This window comes from Mizuhopecten yessoensis, unplaced genomic scaffold, assembly GCF_002113885.1.
Source record: "Mizuhopecten yessoensis strain PY_sf001 unplaced genomic scaffold, ASM211388v2 scaffold7059, whole genome shotgun sequence".
Taxonomy (NCBI): Eukaryota; Metazoa; Mollusca; class Bivalvia; order Pectinida; family Pectinidae; genus Mizuhopecten; species Mizuhopecten yessoensis.
In genome coordinates, this window is record NW_018406860.1 from 39261 (window position 1) to 64931 (window position 25671).

General features: G+C 36.6%; 2 protein-coding genes across 3 annotated transcripts; both read right to left on the reverse strand.

The window, feature by feature from the left end:
• Positions 1-323: 323 nt before the first annotated feature.
• On the reverse strand, positions 324-15951 carry LOC110453022 (troponin C). Of its 2 annotated transcripts, XM_021501829.1 has the most exons (6): positions 15820-15951; positions 15552-15588; positions 11419-11562; positions 4674-4916; positions 1784-1827; positions 497-1364 (listed from the first exon to the last, which is right to left on the reverse strand). In XM_021501829.1, the coding sequence occupies exons 1-5, from the start codon at positions 15820-15822 to the stop codon at positions 1793-1795; spliced, it is 462 nt and encodes a 153-aa protein (XP_021357504.1). In that variant the 5' UTR covers positions 15823-15951; the 3' UTR covers positions 497-1364; positions 1784-1792. The 2 variants fall into 2 exon arrangements, with proteins under 2 accessions (XP_021357505.1, XP_021357504.1); XM_021501830.1 differs by lacking the exon at positions 1784-1827 and having other exon boundaries at positions 324-1364; positions 15820-15950.
• Positions 15952-20288: 4337 nt separating this feature from the next.
• Positions 20289-20885, reverse strand: LOC110453021. The gene has a single exon (XM_021501828.1). The coding sequence runs from the start codon at positions 20883-20885 to the stop codon at positions 20289-20291; it is 597 nt and encodes a 198-aa protein (XP_021357503.1).
• Positions 20886-25671: the final 4786 nt, after the last annotated feature.

The following is a 25671-nucleotide window of genomic DNA, read 5'->3' on the forward strand; positions in this document are numbered from 1 at the left end:
CTACAGGACAGTGTATATATCTTACTGACGACCAGTGGTAGTATAGTTATGACGTACAGTGTTAATGTCTACAGGACAGTGTATATATCTTACTGACGACCAGTGGTAGTATAGTTATGACGTACAGTGTTAATGTCTACAGGACAGTGTATATATCTTACTGACGACCAGTGGTAGTATATCACCAGGGACAGTGATATTGTTCTCACCAGGGACAGTGATAGTTATCGGAGATAGTGGTATGCTCAACCTGAAACACGATTTTCTTAAACAGTAGCATGCTGTTGATGTACAAAATGATAACCACACAAAAAATCAATTCTGTTTTTTTCTTTAATATGTATATTACATAAAGAAACCTTTGTCGCCAAATTTTACAGTGGCAACAAAGAGTAACAGATAAAATCACTCATGTATTCCTTCAAAATGTACAACACGTCAGTATTTTGTCTTCCCCCTCTTCCACGGCTGAGGATGCAACAGAGATTCGTTTTTGCTATATATATAAAGGGGCGTGGTATAGTGTGTGGGTCAGTCTACGGAACGAAACCTGTGGCTAGTTGGTGAGAAAAATGTAATTAGTAAAAGTTCTTAGTGCTTATGAACTGAGCAATTATATCATGCGCATCCGTCAGTGTCGGGAGGTTAGAACAACACTATAACATATATATTGTATGTCTATGCAGCTTATTTTCATTATTTTAAATACAATATCCGGAATCCATTTTGTCCTGAGCATCATGGGAAAGCACAGACTTACTAATTCATATAAAATAAATGTATTATGATAAAAGTAGAATTGGATAAAAATGAGTATGTAAACATAGATATAATAATACGTGCTTTTCCAATGGTACTCTGTTAATGGAACGGACAGAAACTTATAGTAAATACATGACACAAACAGAAACTAGTGGTATAAGTAGGCATTCGCTACCGATGCTTTGTGCAAGCTCCAGCAACAACAGTGAGATAAGTAAGGCTGGAATGCTCTCGTTCAGAGGATGACGTCACATCGTGACATCTGGTTAACTCCGGGTGACGATATACAAAGTCAGGGAATGAATTTGTGTATCTTACCGGTATTTCTGATTTAGTTATTCAAGTGCTTTGAGTGACAGCAGGCAAGAGGGTATGTATGTGATACACACGAGGTCGTGTATATGGTTGCTCGATGCAGAGTTAATGGTTATTGATGATAATCCCTTATGATTTAAGATCGTGTTATTATTAAGGCTCCGTGGCTATGGTGACTATAGCCGTACCCAGTGTCACCTCCCAGGGTCAGCTACCAACACTTAATCTGATTGGACACGCTTTCTTGATGTTCTCTAATCAAGCACCAATCATCAAAGTTTTGAATTCTGTAATTGATAGAAGAAAAATTATCAGGGATGCAACAACAATCAAGCAGCTTAGCGCCTTTAAAGAAAATAAAGAAATGATTATTTCACACCGCAAGCAAAAGAAAACGACTAGTAGCGGATTACTGGGCAAGCAAGTTAGTGCGCATGTGTTATATAGAACGGAATTATGGGAAGACACAAAGTAATGTTGGCGTGAATCAGTGTATGGGAAAACCCTACGATATAGTTTCATGTACAATGGAATAGGGGCACGCTGCGGAGTCCGTATCGCGTTCGCTGGCCGAACACTTTGACTAGGTAGGATATTGCTCTATATGGATGTTTATCTTCTGTGGGTTGACATTTCATTTTAAAGTCAACATGTTCGAATTTCACGCATGCGTGCGAGTATGTGGCAAACAGAACCGGCTCAGTACCCAAGCTTGTCACGCGTCACTGGACATCATCAGACATTTGAATTCTGTAATAAAAATAAAAACATTCATAGAGACATGTCATGTGACTGAGTAGAAGTCATAGCAATTCAAAGAGCTCATATCTCACATTAAATCATTGAAATACGCCACACACTAGGGCGCGGGGTAGTGCTATCGCGACCATCAAACAAACCCTTACCAACTAAGCCTATTTCATTTGTTTTGCGCATGTCTAAATCTGAATGTCCCTACGCATTGTAAGTGTGAACGAGATATGGAGCATTAGGTACAGTTCGCCTTAACTGCTGTAGGGAAGTATCCATTATAAGGGGCGAGTTTCGTAAATAGTGTAAGGTGTTTGTACCATTAATCTTTGTTATGTTCAAAATTATGTATTTATTCGACAACTAATACAAAACCAGCTACATTTTGTACTTCAGTGAAATTTAGGATTGCGCAGACAAACATAGATAACAAACAAACAAGATGATTAAGCGGCTGTTGTGGGGCTCCTATATAGAGCAGGCCGACAGTGCCCCCTTAATCCAACTCTCCACTACGTGGTGAAGACAGAATGGAGGCGCGCTTTTTGCTTCTATAATGGAGATGAGCGCTAGGCGTGTCTCGTGGTATAAAAGAGAGGGACAAGCGAATTGGGACTTGAGGGTCAAGCCTAACTAGTGCACACAAAAAACACAACTGTAGAACCTAGAGTTCAGAACGTCTGAAATAAATTATCTAAAAGAAATTAACGACTGTCGAATGTGAAGTGGCGGGTGTGAACGGTTACACCGTTAAAGAAGAAACGTAATACCGGTCACGTGAAGCTAGACTAAGTAGGGAGAAAAGTAACACCATTCACGTGAAGCTAGACTAGTTAGGGAGAAAAGTAACACTATTCACGTGAAGCTAGACTAAGTAGGGAGAAAAGTAACACCATTCACGTGAAGCTAGACTTAGTAGGGGGAACGTAACACCTTTCACGTGAAGCTAGACTAAGTAGGGAGAAAAGTAACACCATTCACGTGAAGCTAGACTAAGTAGGGAGAAACGTAACACCATTCACGTGAAGCTAGAGTAAGTACAGATGTTGACGTGTGATCGTTGATCAGAAAGTCATCAGTCCCTTTTACATGATCCGTTATTATATGTACCACGCTCAACTGATCTATTTTTATCTCAATCATAACAATCCAAGAAATGAAAATATGGATATAAAGGGTTGTTTCCTGTGGACTTTTAAAGAATACTATTTTTTCGTAGTCTATTTTAAAAACAAGACGAAAAGAATAGATGCTAATCGTAACTATATACCTTGATAACCAAATATTCTCCTTAAAGTCGGACCAGTGCCTAGACAATAGGTATCGGGTATTTATAGGATCTTTCAATATTTGTGTGAAGTAGAGTGCTGAGACCGATATAAACTATGCGCAAAACGTCACACATTCTACATAAAAATACAAATCTGAATTTGCTAAATTTATATGGAGAATGAAAAAGGAAGCATGGGTACATTCATCTTAAACATGTAAATCAAAGATCATCGTTACGCATGCTTACAAACCATTGGCGGATAACAATGAACATTATTTGTGCAGCCTATCTGTCACGATGCGCTGTGACCCTGCTTTTATCGGAGAGAGCTCTCTGTTTCCATTGGGAAAAGGGATACAAATTACGAGAGAAAAAAAAATAAAGATTCTTTTATTGAAAGTCCTGAACAGTTTAGCACTTCGATAGTGACCATCAAATGACACAGAAAAGCCGCATGCTGTTTCCGCCAACGGGTTGTAGTGTGTAACGTGCAATGTAGATCAAAGACTCCACATAGCAAAGATGGGGTACGATGCATTAACGTGGTAAACACTCATACGCAAAGAATGCATATGTCTAAAATATAATTATGTAAATATATGATATACAAAATATCATACTAGCTAAAATTCAAACTTTAACAGGACGGTCCAGAACTATACCGCTGTTTGCTACACCTGTCATCACAGCAAATATACGTGTGTGAACTAACACACTGTGTGGTGTGTAAACTAACTTACATGTGTGTAAACTGTTAACATACAAGGTTGTTAATTGTGTGTACATTACATGTGTGTAAACTATTAACATACAAGGTTGTAAATTGTGTGTACACTTACATGTGTGTAAACTATTAACATACAAGGTTGTAAATTATGTGTACGCTTACATGTGTGTAAACTGTTAACATACAAGGTTGTAAATTGTATGTACGCTTACATGTGTGTAAACTGTTAACATACAAGGTTTAAATTGTGTGTACGCTTTGTAAGAGTCATCAAGACATTACTTATCTAGACAAAATATCAACTTTTACGGTGGTAGAGCAACCATTTCTACGTTTTAAAATATCAGCCGTGTGCTGCGATCTCAACATCCGGAAGTTCTATAAACAACAAGTCAATATTTATGGGGTCTCATAATCTTCATTCAAATACTGTTTGCCTTACACTTTGTTTACTCGCTGGGTTGAACCAAACACATTTCTGCAATTTATCACAGCAATGTCACATGTTACACCACAAACAATGCACACAATCACTAGCTAATTTTCACATTCACAGTTTTACAATGCTATATTTTCATCTAGATTACGTTGTCAAAATGTATAGATGTGAAGTTTCCCCCCCATTATTACTGTATATATTGTTTTACATATATTACATATATTGTTGAGAACAATAGCAATTGTTTGATAGCTCCCTCCAAGATACACAAATGTAGCATCTTAGGTTGAGTCAGATGTTAATGAGAAAATACATCAAGATGTTAGGAAGCAAAATTATATGAAAAATTCAATAAGCAGAACAAAGTCTTTTTAACTGACTTGTAATAGTAGCGCATGCGTACTTACCTTCATAATCTACAGTTCCACTTCCGTCAGTGTCGGTTTCTGCAATCATGTTCTCTATTTCCTCTTCTGTTAATTCATCACCTAAACTGCTAAGGATCCATCTTAATACATCCACCTTAATCACTCCCTTCTTCTCCTTGTCGAGCACTCGGAAGGCTTCCTTCAGCTCCCTCTCGTCCAAGTCTTCCTTAAGCTTCCTCTCGAAAAGTTGTATCCATGCGTCACAGTTCAGTCTGCCCGTGGCTGGAGAGAGAAACAACAGAATCGTATACGTTACCGTTTAATGTGTTCACGTCACCATCGCATAACTAAACCGGCGGACCAATTTAACCTTTATTCATGGAGCCAGTCATATTTATATTTACTAGATTAGTCTTTTGTTGTCTACAGTTTAAACTTAATATGACTCAGACATGGCCTGGAGAGAGCGAAGCTCGTACATTTATTTCGATAGTATAGTATAATTTTTGAATCATAACATTACCCATTTGAATACATACAAAATGTACCTGTACTTTTTTTTTTTTTTTTTATAATATACTTGAATCTGTTGCTGTGGAAAATCATTCATTTTGAAAACAGGCATTGCCTGAAACGAGCGAAGCGTCTAAATGCTGTTTTTTCAATCTTATTTTCTAAATAACATTATTTAAAATAATATCTTTTTATTCGTTTTATAGCGATAAAGTAATTAATGTAAAATTAATAATAAGCAAAGAAAAACATTCGAATGAATTATGCAGTTCAAGAGAAAACACAAATGCATTTGGTACTGCCTCAGCGTAATGTTCCGGAAAGAGTGAGGCCCAGTAGAGGGACTTCATATTTGAAGGTTATTATCTGTTATTATAAAAGTTAAGTATATTGGTGATTAAATTCCAATTTTATTTTTCGACATGATATACTTTTCCTGATCCCTCTAAATCGTGTAAAAAGAGAATCACAATAGTCCAAACATATCCGGATTTCCGTCTGGTTTGGTAATTACTGTATACTTCCGGTTTGAGTAGAGAGAAGAAAAGACTGAACAATTTTTAATGTCATGAATTTACATAACCACAGAAAAAAAAACAAATAAAGAGATATTTTTGAGAATGTGTAGCAAAGCTAAACAGCATTGTAAAAATAGGACCGCGGTAACTCTATACTAGCTACTTCCGTAACGAAGGATTTTGGAAGCGTAGTATTTCGATGTTACCATGACTTCAATTGTTCGTACATGTTTCCGGAAAAGAGCTTCGCTCTTATTAAGATCCAGTTGTCCGATCCCTCGTACATTTTCACTCTGTTTCTCCTGTCCTTCCCATGCTTCTAAAATGTTTTGTTATGCCATATTGTAAATATATGTATTCTTGTTAACAAAAGTCGTTTTACGATGGCTGAGGGACTGTCATAAGTTTCTACAATTTACGGCATATCGTACCTGATATACTACTTAACATCAATAACATATGTTAAAACAGGGACAGTATATCATAAGAGCGCAGCTCTTCTTGCGCCGAAGGCCGAAGGCGCAAGAAGCGAAGCTCTTTTTCCGGTAACATGTACGAACAATTGAAGTCATGGTACATTATTGTATCCTTCGTCACGGAAGTAACTACAGTATAGAGTTACCGCGGTCCTATTTTTACCATGCTGTTTAGCTTTTGTGCATTTGTGTTTTCTCTTGAACTGCATAATTCATTCGAATGTTTTTCTTTACTGATTATAAATGTTACATTAATTACTTTATTGCTATAAAACGAATAAATAGATATTATTTGAAATAATGTTATTTAGAAAATAAGATTGAAAAAACAGCTTTAAGACGCTTCGCTCGTTTCAGGCAATGCCTGTTTTCAAAATGAATGATTTTGCCCAGCAACAGATTCAAGTATATTATATATACATGTAAAAAAAAAATACAGGTACATTTTGTTTGTATTAAAATGGGTAATGTTATGATTCAAAAATTATACTATACTATCGAAACAAAGTTACGATCTTCGCGCTCTCCAGTCCATGCCTGAGCCATAATATGTCCCTGGTTAAAACCAACTAAACATATTTAATAAAATACAAAATGTATATTGAATCAGAAATCTTATTTGTTATTTGATTTATAAATCAGATAATGTACATAGTTGTTATACATAAGGTATTTTATATACTTTCTATATCATATATACATATGAAAGATCTATCGGATGTTAGATATATGATATGTTCCCCGAGTGAATTGTTAGGTTTCCTTGTCATATGTATACGGCACTAGAGTATAAGATAATGTAAGCCTTCCACAGTATAAACATTTGTGTGAACTACATTATATTTCATTGTCAAATATTTTCTTGTTACTAGTTAATGGTGTGTAATGTGTAATCATCAACTACATGTATTTATTTATACAAGTCACTCTCTAATACTGGAATATCAGATGCTATTACTGAACGTTTACACGTTAAATACGTTTAATTACGTGTACTTGTCAACGTCCAGTGTGTACTCGTCAACGTCTAATGTGTACTCGTCAACGTCTAATGTGTACTCTTCAACGTCCAATGTATACTCGTCAACATCCCGTGTACTCGTCAACGTCCCGTGTGCTCGTCAACGTCCCGTGTACTCGTCTACGTCTAATGTGTACTCGTCAACGTGCAATGTATACTCGTCAACGTCCAATGTTGACTCGTCAACGTCTAATGTGTACTCTTCAACGTCCAATGTATACTCGTCAACGCCCAATGTGTACTCGTCAACGTCTTATGTGTGCTCGTCAACGTCCCGTGTACTCGTCTACGTCTAATGTGTACTCGTCAACGTCTAGTGTATACTCGTCAACGTCTAATGTGTACTTGTCAACGTCCAATGTATACTCGTCATCGTCCAGTGTGTACTCGTCAACGTCTAATGTGTCCTCGTCAACGTCCAATGTATACTCGAAATATTTTCTTGTTACTAGTTAATGGTGTGTAATGTGTAATCATCAACTACATGTATTTATTTATACAAGTCACTCTCTAATACTGGAATATCAGATGCTATTACTGAACGTTTAAACGTTAAATACGTTTAATTACGTGTACTTGTCAACGTCCAGTGTGTACTCTTCAACGTCTAATGTGTACTCGTCAACCTCCAATGTATACTCGTCAACGTCCAATGTTGACTCGTCAACGTCTAATGTGTACTCTTCAACGTCCAATGTATACTCGTCAACATCCCGTGTACTCGTCAACGTCCCGTGTACGCGTCAGCGTCTAATGTGTACTCGCCAATGTATAATGTGTACTCGTCAACGTCTAATGTGTTCGCGTCAACGTCCCGTGTACTCGTCAAAGTCTAATGTGTACTCGTCAACGTCCCGTGTCCTCGTCAAGGGCTAAGGTGTACTCGTCAACGTCCAATGTATGCTCGTCAACGTCCAATGTATACTCGAAATATTTTCTTGTTACTAGTTAATGGTGTGTAATGTGTAATCATCAACTACATGTATTTATTTATACAAGTCACTCTCTAATACTGGAATATCAGATGCTATTACTGAACGTTTACACGTTATATACGTTTAATTACGTGTACTTGTCAACGTCCAGTGTGTACTCTTCAACGTCTAATGTGTACTCGTCAAAGTCCAATGTATACTCGTCAACTTCCCGTGTTCTCGTCAACGTCTAATGTGTACTCGACAACGTCCAATGTATACTCGTCAACATCCCGTGTACTCGTCAACGTCCCGTGTACGCGTCAGCGTCTAATGTGTACTCGCCAACGTCCAATGTATACTCGTCAACGTCCAGTGTACTCGTCACCGTCTAATGTGTACTCGTCAACGTCCAATGGATACTCGTCAACGTCCCGTGTACTCTTCAACGTCCCGTGTACTCGTCAGCGTCTAATGTGTACTCGCCAATGTATAATGTGTACTCGTCAACGTCTAATGTATACTCGTCAACGCCCAATGTGTACTCGTCAACGTCTTATGTGTGCTCGTCAACGTCCCGTGTACTCGTCTACGTCTAATGTGTACTCGTCAACGTGCAATGTATACTCGTCAACGTCCAATGTATACCCGTCAACGTCCCGTGTACTCGTCAAAGTCTAATGTGTACTCGTCAACGTCTAATGTGTGCTCGTCAACGTCTAATGTATACTCGTCAACGCCCAATGTGTACTCGTCAACGTCTTATGTGTGCTCGTCAACGTCCCGTGTACTCGTCTACGTCTAATGTGTACTCGTCAACGTGCAATGTATACTCGTCAACGTCCAATGTTGACTCGTCAACGTCTAATGTGTACTCATCGTCCAAAGTATACGTCAGTGGACTCGTCAACGTCTAATGTGTACTCATCGTCCAAAGTATACGTCAGACACTATCCCTATACGTCAGATACTACTCTAATGTATACTCGTCAACGTCCAGTGTGTACTCGGCAACGTCTAATGTGTACTCGTCAACCTCCAATGTATACTCGTCAACGTCCAATGTGTCCTCGTCAACGTCTTATGTGTACTCGTCAACGTCCAATGTGTACTCGTCAATGTCTAATGTGTACTCGTCAACGTCTAGTGTATACTCGTCAACGTCTAATGTGTACGCGTCAACGTCCCGTGTACTCGTCAACGTCCAATGGATACTCGTCAACGTCCAATGTGTACTCGTAAACGTCTAATGTGTACTCGTCAACGACCAATGTATACTCGTCAACGTCCAATGTATGCGCGTCAACGTCCCGTGTACTCGTCAACGCCTAATGTGTACTCGTCAACGTCCAATGGATACTCGTCAACGTCCCGTGTACTCGTCTACGTCTAATGTGTACTCGTCAACGTCCAATGTATACTCGTCAACGTCCAATGTGTACTCGTCAACGTCTTATGTGTACTCGTCAACGTCCCGTGTACTCGTCAGCGTCTAATGTGTACTCGCCAATGTCTAATGTGTACTCGTCAACGTCTAATGTGTACTCATCGTCCAAAGTATACGTCAGACACTATCCCTATACGTCAGATACTACCACTAATGTTGAGAGACTTCGAAGATTGGACATGTTGTTAATTATGTCAAAGAGCTAAAATAAGCTTTGGGTACCTAACCACATTGTAAACGTACAGCAAATGAGAAAAATATTGCTACTGCGTTAATATATAGAAGGTACGAAACTCGTTCAGTAACGAAAATATAAAAAAAAAAAATGCTGTCGGAATGGACAAATTATAGCTCTAATTCAAGGCGAGGAATAGACATTCAGTAACATACAGTGTATATGGTATTCAAATGTTTAACGAAATAACTTATTTTATAAGATACGTTGATGTGATGTCAGTCGAAAAACGTACAAAATGGATTTTGCACCGAAAGTCATATCGATGTAATGGGCTGAGCCTTTTATCGGTGTAATGGGCTGAGCCTTTTATCGATGTAATGGGCTGAGCCTTTTCTGATGCACTAGTTTCCATACGTTACACACTGTTGTTAGCGTTCTGCGTACCTATGACCTCCTGCAGCATTCCTAATATTTTGTATAGCTGTCTAGTCCTGACATGTTGCGATGTTACTTCCCAGCTGTTTCTGTCAACAACGGCTACTACATTAAACAAGCCGTCTGATTGGTCAGCCAATCTGAATGCTTGTCCCATAGTCGTATTTGACCCCGAAAAAGGAGAGACGAACAAGGAAAACTATGAGGACTAGACAACTCCATAGTCATCACATACATTTAACTACATTTATCGAAAGACCAAATCCATGAACAGTAAGTGATTAGAAGATAAAATTTCAAATTTGATTTTAGAGAGTTAATCTATTTTTTCAAAATCTATGAGCAATAAAAGTTGAAGTGTGATACGTATTTAAAGATCCATCTTTCAGCTCTGAATGCATTTTTCCTCATACAGTATAGTTTGTCCAAACCAACAGCTCTTTGTCTACGACGGTCTGATTGGGGTAAAATGAATGTTTATAAATCGGTTACAACCAATTTGGCTGAAACCCGCCAGGGCTTCTTGCTACATAAGAATGAAACCGACTAGTGAGTGTTCAATACCGGCATGACTGTTTGAAACTGTTGAATAGTTATCTTAAAATTCGTAATACAGTTATTAATGAATTGAATATTAAAATACCTTACTATTTTCGAAAGTAAAATGTCTGTATCGTTAGCGCAACTTATGTTCCTGGAACAGCCTGATGTCAACAAAATGGTCTCGTGTTAATCGAGGCCGGAGGAAAGCGTCAAACTACACTGATTCGATTCAGCGGAAACATAGTTATAAGTTGATTAAACCATGTTTCTATAGTACATTAGTCACATGTTTTCTCGTTCGCTAAATGTACAATGTACATATGTATCTATAGTTATAATATGTGTACTGTGTCTGGTCCCTGTGATACGACTCACGTTAGAGTTATGGTATGTGTACTGTGTCTGGTCCCTGTGATACGACTCACGTTAGAGTTATAATATGTGTACTGTGTCTGATCCCAGTGATACGACTCACGTTAGAGTTATAATATGTGTACTGTGTCTGGCCCCTGTGATACGACTCACGTTAGAGTTATAATATGTGTACTGTGTCTGGTCCCTGTGATACGACTCACGTTAGAGTTATAGTATGTGTACTGTGTCTGGTCCCTGTGATACGACTCACATTAGAGTTATAATATGTGTACTGTGTCTGGTCCCTGTGATACGACTCACGTTAGAGGTAAACACTAGTTACTTTCTCTTATCAGTCATTTCTACCATCTCCCTTTTCTCTCACCTTCCTCGTCCATCTCGTCGGACCAGTCCTTGATTTTGTCGTCCTTCACCAACAGACCGAGAGACTTGAAGATGGCGCCTAAGTCTTTACATGACACTGTTCCCTCCTTCTTTTTGTCAACGTTACAAAATGCCTGCTTGGCATCTGAAACAAAAGCGTAATACAGAGCACTGAACACTTGAATAGCATATCATGACGAACTCCTAGATTTGACTATTTACAAAGTTTTCATTAGAGTATCAGAAAAATATCTCCCGCGATGCCGATGATAAAGAAGTAGAAAAACAAGGAAGCCTTGGAGAGTATACACGTATTTATCTACAGTAACATACAACCTTAAGACAGGCTGAGTAGGGGTACATGTACAGCATACACTTGGTCAGACTGGTCAGTGATACAACACTTGGACAACAGATGTGTCTATTTCTGGGACCAATCCCTCGGTACGGTTGTAGGTTTAATTTGTGCCAGTAGAAGTTACGAACCCCTGTACGTGTGCCAGACTTTCCTAGTGTATGTATATCGTAAGTTATTTATCTCGTGCTTATACAGACTGTAATGATGTTTATGGCACCAGGCACACTCCAACACGTGCTCCTAAATCATACGAATGCTATCGCACGTACATTTCGCAAGACTACATTCACCACATTCGCGGGGCTATGTTCAACAAACACAGGCCCAGACATATGTTCATAAACCAGCATTTTGCCTCACACATACTGGCCGATAATAAGCCGATACAAAAATAGACTTGATGTAGGTACATACCTACGATGCACGTGCTTACTTCTTACTTACACATAGGTAACTACAAGATCTGGGAAAATACAGGAGTAACGTGGATTCCAAGATACAGTGATGCTAGACATGTATTACGTAAATGTTAAGATATGCATCAGCTGATTTTTAGTGTATTTAACAGACTTGGTGCACATTTCGCTGCACAGCGTCAGGAGGTTACAAAACACTATATGATAGGTGGCGATATAATAAACGATACTATATACAACAATAGACATTCCGATACAATATGTGATGGTTGCTACATGTACATTAAACTTTACGTAGCACGATATAAGTATTTTCATTGTTACTAACTGTATATAACACGATAAGTATTTACATTGTTACTAACTGTATATAGCACGATACATATTTACATTGTTACTAACTGTATATAACACGATAGCTGTTTACATTGTTACTAACTGTATATAACACGATAATTGTTGACATGATTACTAATTGTATATAACACGATAATTGTTTACATGATTACTAAATGTATATAACACGAAATCTGTTTACATTGTTACCAACAGTATATAACACGAAAACTGCTTACATTGTTACTTACTGTATATATTGTTACTAACTATATATACAACGAAAATTGTTTACATGATTACTGACTATGTATGACACGATAAATGTTTACATTGTTACTAACTGTATATAACACGATAACTGTTTACATTGTTACCAACTGTATATAACACGAAAACTGTTTACATTGTTACTAACTGTATATAACACGATACTTGTTTACATACTTACTAACAGTATATAACACGATAACTGTTTACATTGTTACTAACTATATATACAACGATAATTGTTTACATGATTACTAAATGTATATAACACGAAAACTGTTTACATTGTTACTAACTGTTTATAACAAGATAACTGTTCACATTGTTACTAACTGTATATAACACGATCACTGTTTACATTGTTACCAACTGTATATAACACGATAACTGTTTACATGATTACTAACTGTGTATAACACGATAATTGTTTACATTGTTACTAACTGTATATAACACGACAACTGTTTACATTGTTACTAACTGTATATAACACGATAACTGTTTACATTGTAACTAACTGTATATAACACGATAATTGTTGACATGATTACTAATTGTATATAACACGATCATTGTTTACATGATTACTAATTGTATATAACACGATAATTGTTTACATGATTACTAATTGTATATAACACAATAATTGTTTACATGATTACTAACTTTGTATGACACGATAACTGTTTACATTGTTACTAACTGTATATAACACGATACTTGTTTACATTGTTACTAACTGTATATAACACGATAACTGTTTACATGATTACTAACTGTATATACATGTAATACGATAACTGTTTACATTATTACTAACTGTATATAACACGATAACTGTTTACATTGTTACTAACTGTATATAACACGATAACTGTTTACATGATTACTAACTATGTATGACACGATAACTGTTTACATTGTTACTAACTGTATATAACACGATACTTGTTTACATTGTTACTTACTGTATATAACACGATAACTGTTTACATGATTACTAACTGTATATACATGTAACACGATAACTGTTTACATTGTTACTAACTGTATATAACACGATAACTGTTTACATGATTACTAATTGTATATACATGTAACACGATAACTGTTTACATTGTTACTAACTGTATATAACACGATAACTGTTTACATGATTACTAACTGTATATACATGTAACACGATAACTGTTTACATTGTTACTAATTGTATATAACACGATAATTGTTTACATGATTACTAATTATGTATAACACGATAACTGTTTACGTTGTTACTAACTGTATATAACACGATACTTGTTTACATGATTACTAATTGTATATAACACGATCATTGTTTACATGATTACTAATTGTATATAACACGATAATTGTTTACATGATTACTAACTATGTATGACACGATAATTGTTTACATTGTTACTAACAGTAAATAACACGATAACTGTTTACATTGTTACTAACTGTATATAACACGATAACTGTTTACATTGTTACTCACTGTATACATGTATAACACGATAATTGTTTACATTGACACTAACTATATGTAACACGATACTTGTTTACATTGTTACTTACTGTATATAACATGATTACTGTTTACATGATTACTAACTGTATACATGTATAACACGATAATTGTTTACATTGTTACTTACTGTATATAACACGATAATTGTTTACATTGACACTAACTGTATGTAACACGATACTTGCTTACATTGTTACTTACTGTATATAACACGATAATTGTTTACATTGACACTAACTGTATGTAACACGATACTTGTTTACATTGTTACTTACTGTATATAACACGATAATTGTTTACATTGACACTAACTGTATGTAACACGATACTTGCTTACATTGTTACTTACTGTATATAACACGATAATTGTTTACATTGACACTAACTGTATGTAACACGATACTTGTTTACATTGTTACTTACTGTATATAACATGATAACTGTGTACATGAATACTAACTGTATAAAAGACGATATTTATTTACATTGTATAACATGAGAATGATTTAAATGGTAACTAGGCTCTATTTAAAATGAACATTGTTGACGTGTTTACGAACTACCTGAGAAATGTTGACTGAACAAAGCTTGTTTACTTGTGTATGCTACCAACTCTTCAGTAACTCAGCATGTGCGTGGGGTTATTGCCATGGAGATGACGTGTACCTGCCATATTTGGGGCTGGCAGACACGTATTGGGGGCTATCAGATTTCAGTGCAGCAGCATCATCACTGTGTGTTTTATCTCCGTGAACTCTCGGTAACGGACGCTCGTAACCTCCCAGAGAGTTGTAAAGGCCTAGTTACTGTAGCATAAACAACGACTTTACAGCTTATCAGTAGCCGGCAATCGTACAACAATATTCTCACAGCTTATCACTACCCAGGAATCGTGTATATACCTCCATCATATTGCTTAATCACTGATGATACGTGGAGATATATTTTCCGTGCTCCTTATAATCATAACTAAAAGTTATGCACATGCACAATTGCATATGTTCAACACTCCCTGATAGCAATACGTATTCTGATATTGTACGTGTAGTATACGTCACCAGGCAGGTGATAACACGTGTAATTAAACAACACCAATAACACAGGTGTAAGTCTATAATACAGGTTAAACACGTAATAAAGTTGATAAAGCATTATTTCATTTCAATTTTTATGTTACTTTCGACCTTACGATACATGTAATAATAAATCCTACTTACCGAGGATCTGCTTTTCTGACGCCCTGAATTCTTCAGTCTGCAATGGAATGAAATGAGTTCCATGATTAATTCGGGGAAACACTGGGTTCTCACGCGGGAGGGTCCCATAACAACCGTCAATGGTACGTCCACTCTAAGTCTCGTAACACAGTTGACCAAACATAAAGCGAAATATCCATTATACGGTGATAGGTAGGGGGAATATATTGGTGAACGTTTAAACAATTCGAAGGGGCTGAAATATTTCACAAGGAAGGGTCACACTTACCATGTTGGTAGGTAGGTTCGGACGTAGTAGCACCAAAAAGAAGATGGATAGTAAGAAACAAGCCTCGTTTCTTTTAGCCGCAGTAACTTCCGTAAAGTCTGAGATAACGCATGCGCTGTGATGTTGGAATCTGATCTAATACAATGAGATGCTCTTGGCATCCAGACACCATTTAAGGTTGCTATGGAGTAGCGTGAGGACTATAAGTTAGTCAGGTATACCATGGAGATAGTAGTCTGGACTGCATTAATGTAAGTTAAGTAGACGACAGTCGTCCTGTTCCTTACGGACTCCCGCAGTGTAAACAGTAGTATACAGTACTTCACGCTGGCCGGCTGGTTCGGGGCTACTTATTAGTTTACATATGGGTTGATTACTGAGATTGGTCTGGATTTGTTACTACTACCCTCTCGGCTTTCCTAATCAACTGATAACTGGCTATCGACAGCCCCAAACAAACACCCATTGATACCGCCAGCAGATGGTAAATTGAATGAACCAGATAGGATATTTTTATCAAATATCAAAATAAGATTTACTAAAATATCGTAATATTTGTTAAACATTTTAACTGACATGATTAACTTTTACAAAGTTAGTACGAATGACACTATACAACGAACAGACTAGGGCACGTGCAGTCAAACGCTGTTTAAAGCTGCTCGATACACAATTAACTTGATTTAATATTTTTTATCTAAACACGTAGAAAAGAGGGACTCATCTAAAACCTTCGTTCAGTACGTACAAAGTAAGATAAGGGAATTTATACTAATTAATAACACATGTTTTCTATGAGGATGTATGCTACGTTGACTTGTGTATAGAGCTACTTGACCAATTTAGATTTAGATTTTTATTTCTCTCAGACATACAAAGTATGTAACAAGAGGTCAATATGTATCATATTTATATATACATGGCGGATAACAAAGGCATAAAGGCTACAAGCTAATTACATACATTCAATAGCTTTTCACATTTTTTAAAACTTTTACATTGCATATAGTAAATAGTCCACTCATTTTGATAAGGCTATGGTAAGTATAGTAGTAATTTGGAATAAATAGTTGTCTTATTTGTTTAACAGATACATGTTCGCACTTAAATAGATAATAATATTCATCACCAATTTCATTAAAACAAAGATTACAAGTTCTGTTTTCTTTGGGTATTCCAATCCATCTTCCAGTTTCTATAGGTAAGTGCATATTTGAAGTTCTAAACTTAACAATAATTTGTCTTTCTTTTGGCTTTAGTTTCACAACGTAATTTTCAAGTTCAAAATTTGTTTTAAAATTGGAATAGGTAGAAGAGCTCTCAATATCGTTAAACCATTTTTGGATAAACTGATCTTGTAATCTTTGTTTCACAACAAGTTTCAAATAATCTCTATTAAATGTACATGTTTTCAGATATGCCCAGATAAAATTTAAACCTGTTTCTATACATACATCCTGAACATTCTTTAACCATTTGAACTCCATGATTCCATTTGTTTGTAAGTTAAATATTAAGTTAAACATAGTGCTTGACAGACTATTGCTAGTTATCAATTTATACCAAAACATAATTACTCTGGTTTTAACTTCAACATATAAAGGGAATCTCCCGATCTCTCCATAAACCATGTAGTTTGGCGTGCTTCTTTTAATACCCAATATACGTTTGCAGAATTGTAAATGTAGTTTTTCAATAGCACTTTAATTTTCATAAGCCCATACTTCTACTGAATAGAGAAGTATTGGTAATACAAGAGAATCAAAAACAAATTAATTGAAGGTTTACAGGTAATGAAATATTTCTAATTTTCTTGTACACAGCAAACATAGCTTTTTTGGACTGTTCCAACAATTTCATTTTTCTTTGAAATAACTTCCATTGTAACTCATTAAGACTCCTAAATAGGAGAATGATTCAAGAACCTCTATCTCTTCCTTACATATTGTAAAATGAAACTGTGTTCGACATTTTCTCTTTAAAAGATATAACAATTTTGGTTTTGTTGATATTTACATCAAGCTTCCAGCTGTTACAATATAATTCAAAAGTATTAAGAGCTGATTGGAGTCCTTCCGCCGATTCAGACATGATAATAGTATCATCTGCATAGAGAATTATAAACAGTTTAATATATATTCCAATATTTTCACTTAAAGTTTCTATTGTTTATAAACAATTAACGCTGTTTTCTTCAAGAAAATCTTCTAGATCATTAAGATAAATGGCAAATAAAAATGGCGATAAATTTTCCCCTTGTTTTACCCCGACGTAACAGTTGAACATTTCAGATATATCATTTCCATTTTTTAACACAGGATTTAGTATTTGCATAAAAATTAAAAATGACTTTGAACATTTTCATAGTTATTTTACTTTTTTGAACTTTTTTCCATAGCCCAAGTCTCCAAACCGAATCAAATGCCTTTTTGAAATCTATAAAGGAACAAAACAACTATTTTTCCGAGTGAAAAATAAATTGAGATTAAGGCATGTAGGATGCAAATATTGTCCGTGGTGGAGTGATTTTTCCTGAATCCAGCCTGAGCCCAAGATATAAGATTTATTTCATTAGCCATTTTATTTAATCTGATATTAAATATGGATGTAAACACTTTTCCAAGACATGAGACGAGACTTATTGCTCTATAATTATCTAAATTATCCGGATCACCTTTACGTTTATATATGGGTTTTATAACACCTGTCTTCCAAGAGTCAGGTATACAGCCTGTATTAAATATAGCATTAAATAACTTATAATATAATGGTTTAAATAATTCAACAGTGGATTTTAAATATTCATTCAAGATTCCATCATAACCTGAAGCCTTATTGTTACTTAAACAAGAAATGGATTTAGTAATTTCACATTCGGTAATTTCTCCATTCAACAGATCATCAAATCTCCCATCTTCATATACAAGTTTTCAGTAGAGTTACCTCCCTTGTTCAGATCTTTAACGTAGCTGTATAATTCATTGATATTTTTATCAACATTCTGCCCCTTACAAGTGCCGTCGATTTCATTGTGCCAGAATGTTTTGGGCTCTATTTTTGAAACTTTTCTTAGTCCCATTTCCATTTTCTCTTGATGAATTTTATAAAATTTATTCAAATTTCTCCTGTATTTTTAAGAGTAATTTTGTTTGTGAGAATTTTATTGGCATTAGAGCGACGTTTTGCTCTATGAAAATCTAACCTCTTAAGATGACATTCCCGAGTAAACCAAGGTTTTCTAGGTTTTTTTTTACTTTTGTATGTTTTTATGAAAAACCTTCTTTTCCCCAAAGTTATGTTTTGCCGAATCTTTGAATAAATTGCTCATTGTATTTACTACATCATTTATTTCAACAGCTGTAACTAAATTGCTAGGTTTTCCCGTAATCAGGTCCAATTTTTCAACATTTTTTTTAAAGTACCATTATTATCTTCTTCAATATAATTGACGAAGTTCGATACCTTGTCATTATTCCATTTAACATAGTTACTTGTGGGTAAATCCTTACTTCTAACATTTATATTGTGCACTTCCGTTCTTTTCAAACAAAATTCGAGTCTACAATGAACATCAGAAATTAAAGGATCAAAATCAAGAATTTCAAAATTTGTTACAATTTCCAAAAGATCTGATGACAATAAGAGATAGTCAATTACACTGGTATAATTACAAGTTGTCTTCCCAACTAATTTGTCTATCCCAACTCGACCATTTGCAATATATAAATTATTTTCTTTACAAAAATCAAGCAATTTATACCCGAAACTATTTGATCTTGCCTTACACTGGCTAGCTCGTTTTAATGGTACACCAAGTTCGTTTAATTTTTGTAAATCATAAAAGTCTTATAAAGTTCATCATTCATATTTACATCAAGTGCTTCAATAAGTGTGTCGTCAGATTGTACAAAATCATCTTTACATTGAGTTTTGGCATTAAAATCACCAACAAGTGCTAGTTTACAACTGTTTTCAGTCAGATCATTCATCTCATTCTCTATTTCTTCAAAACATTCCGTTGACGAATATTTGGAGTTTTCAGGGGGAATGTATGCACATCCCAATAACATGTCACAATCTTGACTCATCAAGTTTTTTGATAATCTTAACCATTGGACAAAATCTGAAGGAGTATGGTGAAAGAGTAACTGCGATTTCAATTATTCTTTATATATGATAACAATACCACCAGATTTCTTCCTCACCCTTTTTTACCTATTTTTACAAAAATATGCATACCCGTGTGGTAGCTGTAATACATCAAAATCATCCATCTTACTTTCAACAAAAATTAGTATATCATAGGATTCAATCAATAATGCAAATTCTGGTAAACTAAGTTTTGATTTGATACCACATAAATTTAGCAATGAGAGTTTAAGTGGTTCTGTACAATCAGTTTCTGTAGAAGTAACAGTATTATCAGAGTCACTATATAGGTCACGTGATAGACCTCTTGTGACGTCCCCCTAACTGTACTGATGGTTAGAGTGTCCGCGTCCACGTGGTTGCCGTCTCCTATCGTGACCGGAAGCGGGACCGGAACCGGAAGGACGGCTTGGATCACGGCGGGCCACACAGGAGGTCGTGGTAGCTGATTCTTGTGGGGATGGATTGTATAGCCTTCCGTCAATGAACAATTTGTCTCCCTTCAGTCGAGCATTTTGCCCGCGATCACGAGCCTCCCTGTAAACTGGATACAGTGCGCGCCGTCTATCGTTTAGCTCTTGGGGAAACTGTTCATTTACAGAGTATACTTTGTTACGCAGATTAGGCGCGGCTTTGAGGATAGTTTCGCGGTCTTTTCTTTTCACGAAACTAGCCACCATCGATCGAGGCTTGTCGTCTGGGCGCTTCCTCAGCCTGTAGACAACTTGGAACTCTATATCCTCCTCAACTCCCATTTCAGACTTAATAAACTCTTTCAGCATAGTTTCTGAATTTTCGTTGGCGTCATTTTCGGGATTCCGGAAAAAGGCAAACTGTCTTTTATCGACCTTGTTTGTAGTTCTATAATTTTCTTCCATACCAGCAAATTTATCCTCTATTATTTTCAATCGGTTCATGATCAAATTAAGAGTGTCAAGTTTCGAAAGTCTATTAAAAATATCATGTAAAACATTATCCATGTTACTCGCATATCCTGATTGGAATGATGGCATGTGATTGGCCGGGCTGTTAGGTGCCGCGCTCCGCTGATGACCCCGGGGGAGGGTTGCTGAAAATATACTGGATGAGACGCCATGCTATTCATAGTGGGAGAGCAAAATAATTCCTTATGGGCAGCCGATATAATGTCACTTGTTGATAGGTCCTGTTTACCTGAGCGCACACTGTTATTGTTGTTAACAGGTATGTGTGAACCGTATGACCGTGGTTATACCGATACGGACGGCTGGGCGCTATCGTTCGCCTTACGTACTTTTCTATCCTTCTTGCCCATTAAAATTTCACGAAAGCAAAATAACTTTAGTGACAGAAATATTTCCAAACTGTGGAAGTATCTTTGACGGTGATATAAGAAATGGCTGATAAACTAATCACTTGATATACACTGTCCAATGTGAGCATACCTCGAGCTCGTAACGTGCACGTGCAGTGTGTGATACATGTACATACTTCAATACATGAAATCAGTTCTACCACTGTCAATAACAAGTTTTTTGTCTTTAAAATGCCACCAATTCATAGATATCAATTTTTTTTTAAACTCTTGCTCTACCCAACTTAATCATTTATCGTTGATTTCGGAATGTGCTTTTAGAATTTCTTATTTTATACAATATTTATGAGAACGACATAAACTGAATGCTGAACGGCGTATAGTCGGTAGCACATGAATACGGTTTGCATTACCTCCAATGTATTCTATTGTTTATTAGCTTAAGCCTTATGCTTTTTGTTTTTGCGCACAGCATTACAACATCATAGACAAAAAATATATAACAACGATTTCATATATACTGATATAAAAACCCTGTATAAGACATACCCGAACACGGAAGATGGATGTGATCTCTTTTGTTTTTATCTAAGACACATTTACTGATGGAGGGCGGACAGTACAGTACGTAAATGATATTACCGGACACTTTCCTTACAGTAATCTAAGGAAGTGTTCATGGGAGAGATTGTCAAGGTTTACACCGGCATCCGTGCCGTAGGTCTCTATAACATGGATCATGAAAGCGATTGTCTTATTAAGGGTGGTACTTCAATGTGTAACAAAATGTCAGATAGGTTCTATATAGTATATATTCTTTACATAGGTTAAAGGGGCAGTGTTGGTACTGTATACAATTAACATATTTGTAACATATCTGGTGGATTAAAATGGTATTGTCCGTAGTACGGAGTACAGTATGGTTCATGATTACCACGGTATGTTACGATGTCAACATTCCTATCTAGTCTTTCCTTCAATAAAATCTTTTCTGTACTGCCGATGGAAGTTTTGATCATATCGTAAATAGTTCATATTATAACTTTGTAGATCATATTTGTACAATATTTTCCAACTCTCCGGAATAAATCCCAGTGTGTGTTTTGCCTGTCTATCGATGTATTTTTTGGTACGAATGAACAAAAGTTCTTGTTGTCGATTTCTGTGGTTATTCTCTGTAGTCCGAGCATCGTCTCGGCGATATCTGAACGGGAACATTTTCGGAAACGCTGCATTCTTTTTGCCAGTCCATGTTGGAAAACGCTTAGGACTTTTGGTGTCGTTTTGTGTGGATTGCTCCAGAATTGTGAACCGTATAATAAACTGGGCAATATTACCTTCCAATATCAGGTTGTCGTTAAAAGCGGATTTGCTGTTCGGCAGTCCTGCCCAAACCTTGTAATTAAATTCAACGATTTTCGTCCCTTTTCACAGCCATTTGCATTATTATCTCCAATTTTCACGTCGTTTTCTAATAATCATCCGACATGTTTGTACGAATTTATTATGGCCAGTTTCTTAGAATGTATTGTCCATTCGTAGTTCCAATATCCTGTTTTTACCGAAGATAAGTACTGCACTTTTGGTCGCGTTATACTCAAAGAGGCAGGATTTGTGGCGATTAAGGACCTATCATCTGCGAGCGCGGGATTGCCACAGTTTAGTTCGTAGAACCATTCTGTGATGAGTCCAGTTCGTTCAGTAAGTCGTGTATATAGACGAGGTACAAAACAGTTGCTGAGACGACTCCCATCTGCCGTATTCCAAATCTGAGCGGAAGCCAGCGGGAGAGAACCCAGGGGGTCATAACAGCGCTTGGTATACCAATGTCATTGTCATTGGTATACCGGTATAGAACTGACATATTATGTTATATATACAATGTAAGTCCTCTAATACTAAAGCCCGACATTTTATGAATGAGTCCGTTATGCCAGATAGTGTTGGACCCTTTTCGGGTGTCTAATATGTTCACCGTTCTAGTAAAATTGATTGCAAATATTTATCGAAATTGCAAAGCTCTTTTCCGATTAGTATTATGTACCAGCGTATGGTCAAGTTTAAATGCAGATTGACACAATATAATTTGTTTTATTCAATTCCTACGTGTACGTGAACTAACATACAGTTGATAAATTGATACAAACTGGAAGTGCTCCTCTACCGAAAGTCGTGACATAGGTTGTCCTTATAACGATATAACGATATCTAAATCATCTACCGAAAGTCGTGAAATAGGTTGTCCTTATAACGATATAACGATATCTAAATCCTCTACCCAAAGTCGTGACATAGGTTGTCCTTATAACGATATAACGATATCTTAATCCTCTACCGAAAGTCGTGACATAGGTTGTCCTTATAACGATATAACGATATCTAAATCATCTAACGAAAGTCGTGAAATAGGTTGTCCTTATAACGATATAACGATATCTCAATCCTCTACCGAAAGTCGTGACATAGGTTGTCCTTATAACGATATAACGATATCTAAATCCTCTACCGAGAGTCGTGACATAGGTTGTCCTTATAACGATATCTCAATCCTCTACTGAGAGTCGTGACATAGTTTGTCCTTATAACGATATCACGATATCTAAATCCTCTACCGAGAGTCGTGACATAGTTTGTCCTTATAACGATATAACGATATCTAAATCCTCTACCGAAAGTCGTGACATAGGTTGTCCTTATAACGATATCTAAATTCTCTACCGAGAGTCGTGACATAGGTTGTCCTTATAACGATATCACGATATCTACTTTCTTCAGTATTACTGATAGAGTTCGACGACACGTGACGAGTGATTGGTTAGTAGTGTTTGTTAACGTGATTGAACAGAATCAACCCCCGTGTTCAAACTAACAAAGTCCATAAACAGAAACTACGGGTAAGATATACCACCTTAGCTAAGGTTTAAAAACATGTACCTGGAGAGCTTACCTGACGAGTAATGATTGGTTAAGATGTTTTACTAACTAGAGTTGTTTATTCGGGAGGCATGTTTCTCCCAGAACATTGATACGTGATAGAGAAACGTTTGACTTGACAAGGCAATTGATATACCAACGCATGACATGGTAATCAATGGTGTTACCCACATGTGTCAATAGTTAGTCAATACATAGGTACAGCAAGTGGCTTTTGTACGGAAGCCCAAAGTCAAACGTCAAAAGGTCCCCTCACGGCTTCCTTACTTAAGTGTTTAACTGTTCTAAATGATGCTTTCTTCTCCGTGACTATCAGAACATTTTACTGCCTGAATACCTTTGAATTACGTTCGATGTACCACTTTCTACCAACATTCGAAACAAGAAGATTAAAACTATTTGTAATTGTAATGAAATCGAGGTGAATACTTTCGATTTCTTGTTGGAGAAAGATGTGCCGATAGCTTATTCTTCAGGCTTGACCTGATTTGAGAACTTGAATGACGACGATATGGAAATAAAAGGTGTTTGAGTAAAGTGGTCAACAATAGGTGTTCATGATTGAACTTAAACAATAATTGGAGGTTCTTATATACCGCTTTATTACAACCTAGTTCGCAGGTCGTGATTATGCGTGGTTATAGGGCCTTTGCAACCAGGCAATATAAAATATAAACTTTATTGATTTTACAACAATTATAAAACAAGTTAGTTCAACTTATATTTATCACTCTTGTTAGCCGGGATGTTAGCGCGTGGAGGTCTAAGTGTGGAAGGAAACTGGAGTACCCGGAGAAAACCCACGTGGTCGGGCAGGCCCACACCTTTTCACGTCCGATCGGGGAACCAGCCAATACATTTCTCAACTCCCTGGGGAGCATACAGCCGGAGCTGCCATTTCAGCTAGCATTCAACAATTCTAGCACTGCCCAACCACGTACTCATTTGGTCACCCTTCGGTCACGAGCCCCGCGTCCTACCACTGGACTACCGTGCCTCCTATATACTAAGTTTAATGTCTGTTTTGTGAAAGTGACAAATATGTTTATTCAGCTTTTTACATTGTTACTAGGTGAATTCAGAAAGTTACGGTGAATTGGTTATTTAGGCTAGTGATTATAGTCCTTAGCCTGTTGTATACATGACCTTCGGCTGCAGGTCACTGCAGCTGTCTAATTGCTTTTGAAAATATAGAGTCAGTTATTTTAATCTTTGTTGAAAAGAACGTGACAAAAAATGTCTGAAAGTGAGTAATTCGCGGAGCTAGGGGAGATTTTTTTTCTTAACGAATTAGGGGTATTATTTCATGGTAGCGCCGAGCAGTGTGAGGCGAAAATACGTGAATGTTTCTGTGAAATACTTTATTAAAACCATTCCAATGTCTGTCGAGTGAAGCAAACGAAGAAGTTGTCGCTGGCGCAGTTGATAACGCACTCGTGTTTCACCCCCCCCCCCCCCCCCCCCCCACCACACAC

Excerpts from the sequence above, each read along its gene's own strand:
- LOC110453022 (XM_021501829.1), bottom strand. Across the intron at positions 11,563-15,551 it reads GTCAGAAAAGCAGATCCTCG|ATGCCAAGCAGGCATTTTGT; the intron begins GTAAGTAGGATT and ends CTTTTGTTTCAG. Across the intron at positions 1,828-4,673 it reads TGGAACTGTAGATTATGAAG|AATTCAAATGTCTGATGATG; the intron begins GTAAGTACGCAT and ends TTTTTATTACAG.
- LOC110453021 (XM_021501828.1), bottom strand. The coding sequence starts at position 20,885 with ATGAACCGATTGAAAATAATAGAGGATAAATTTGCTGGTATGGAAGAA.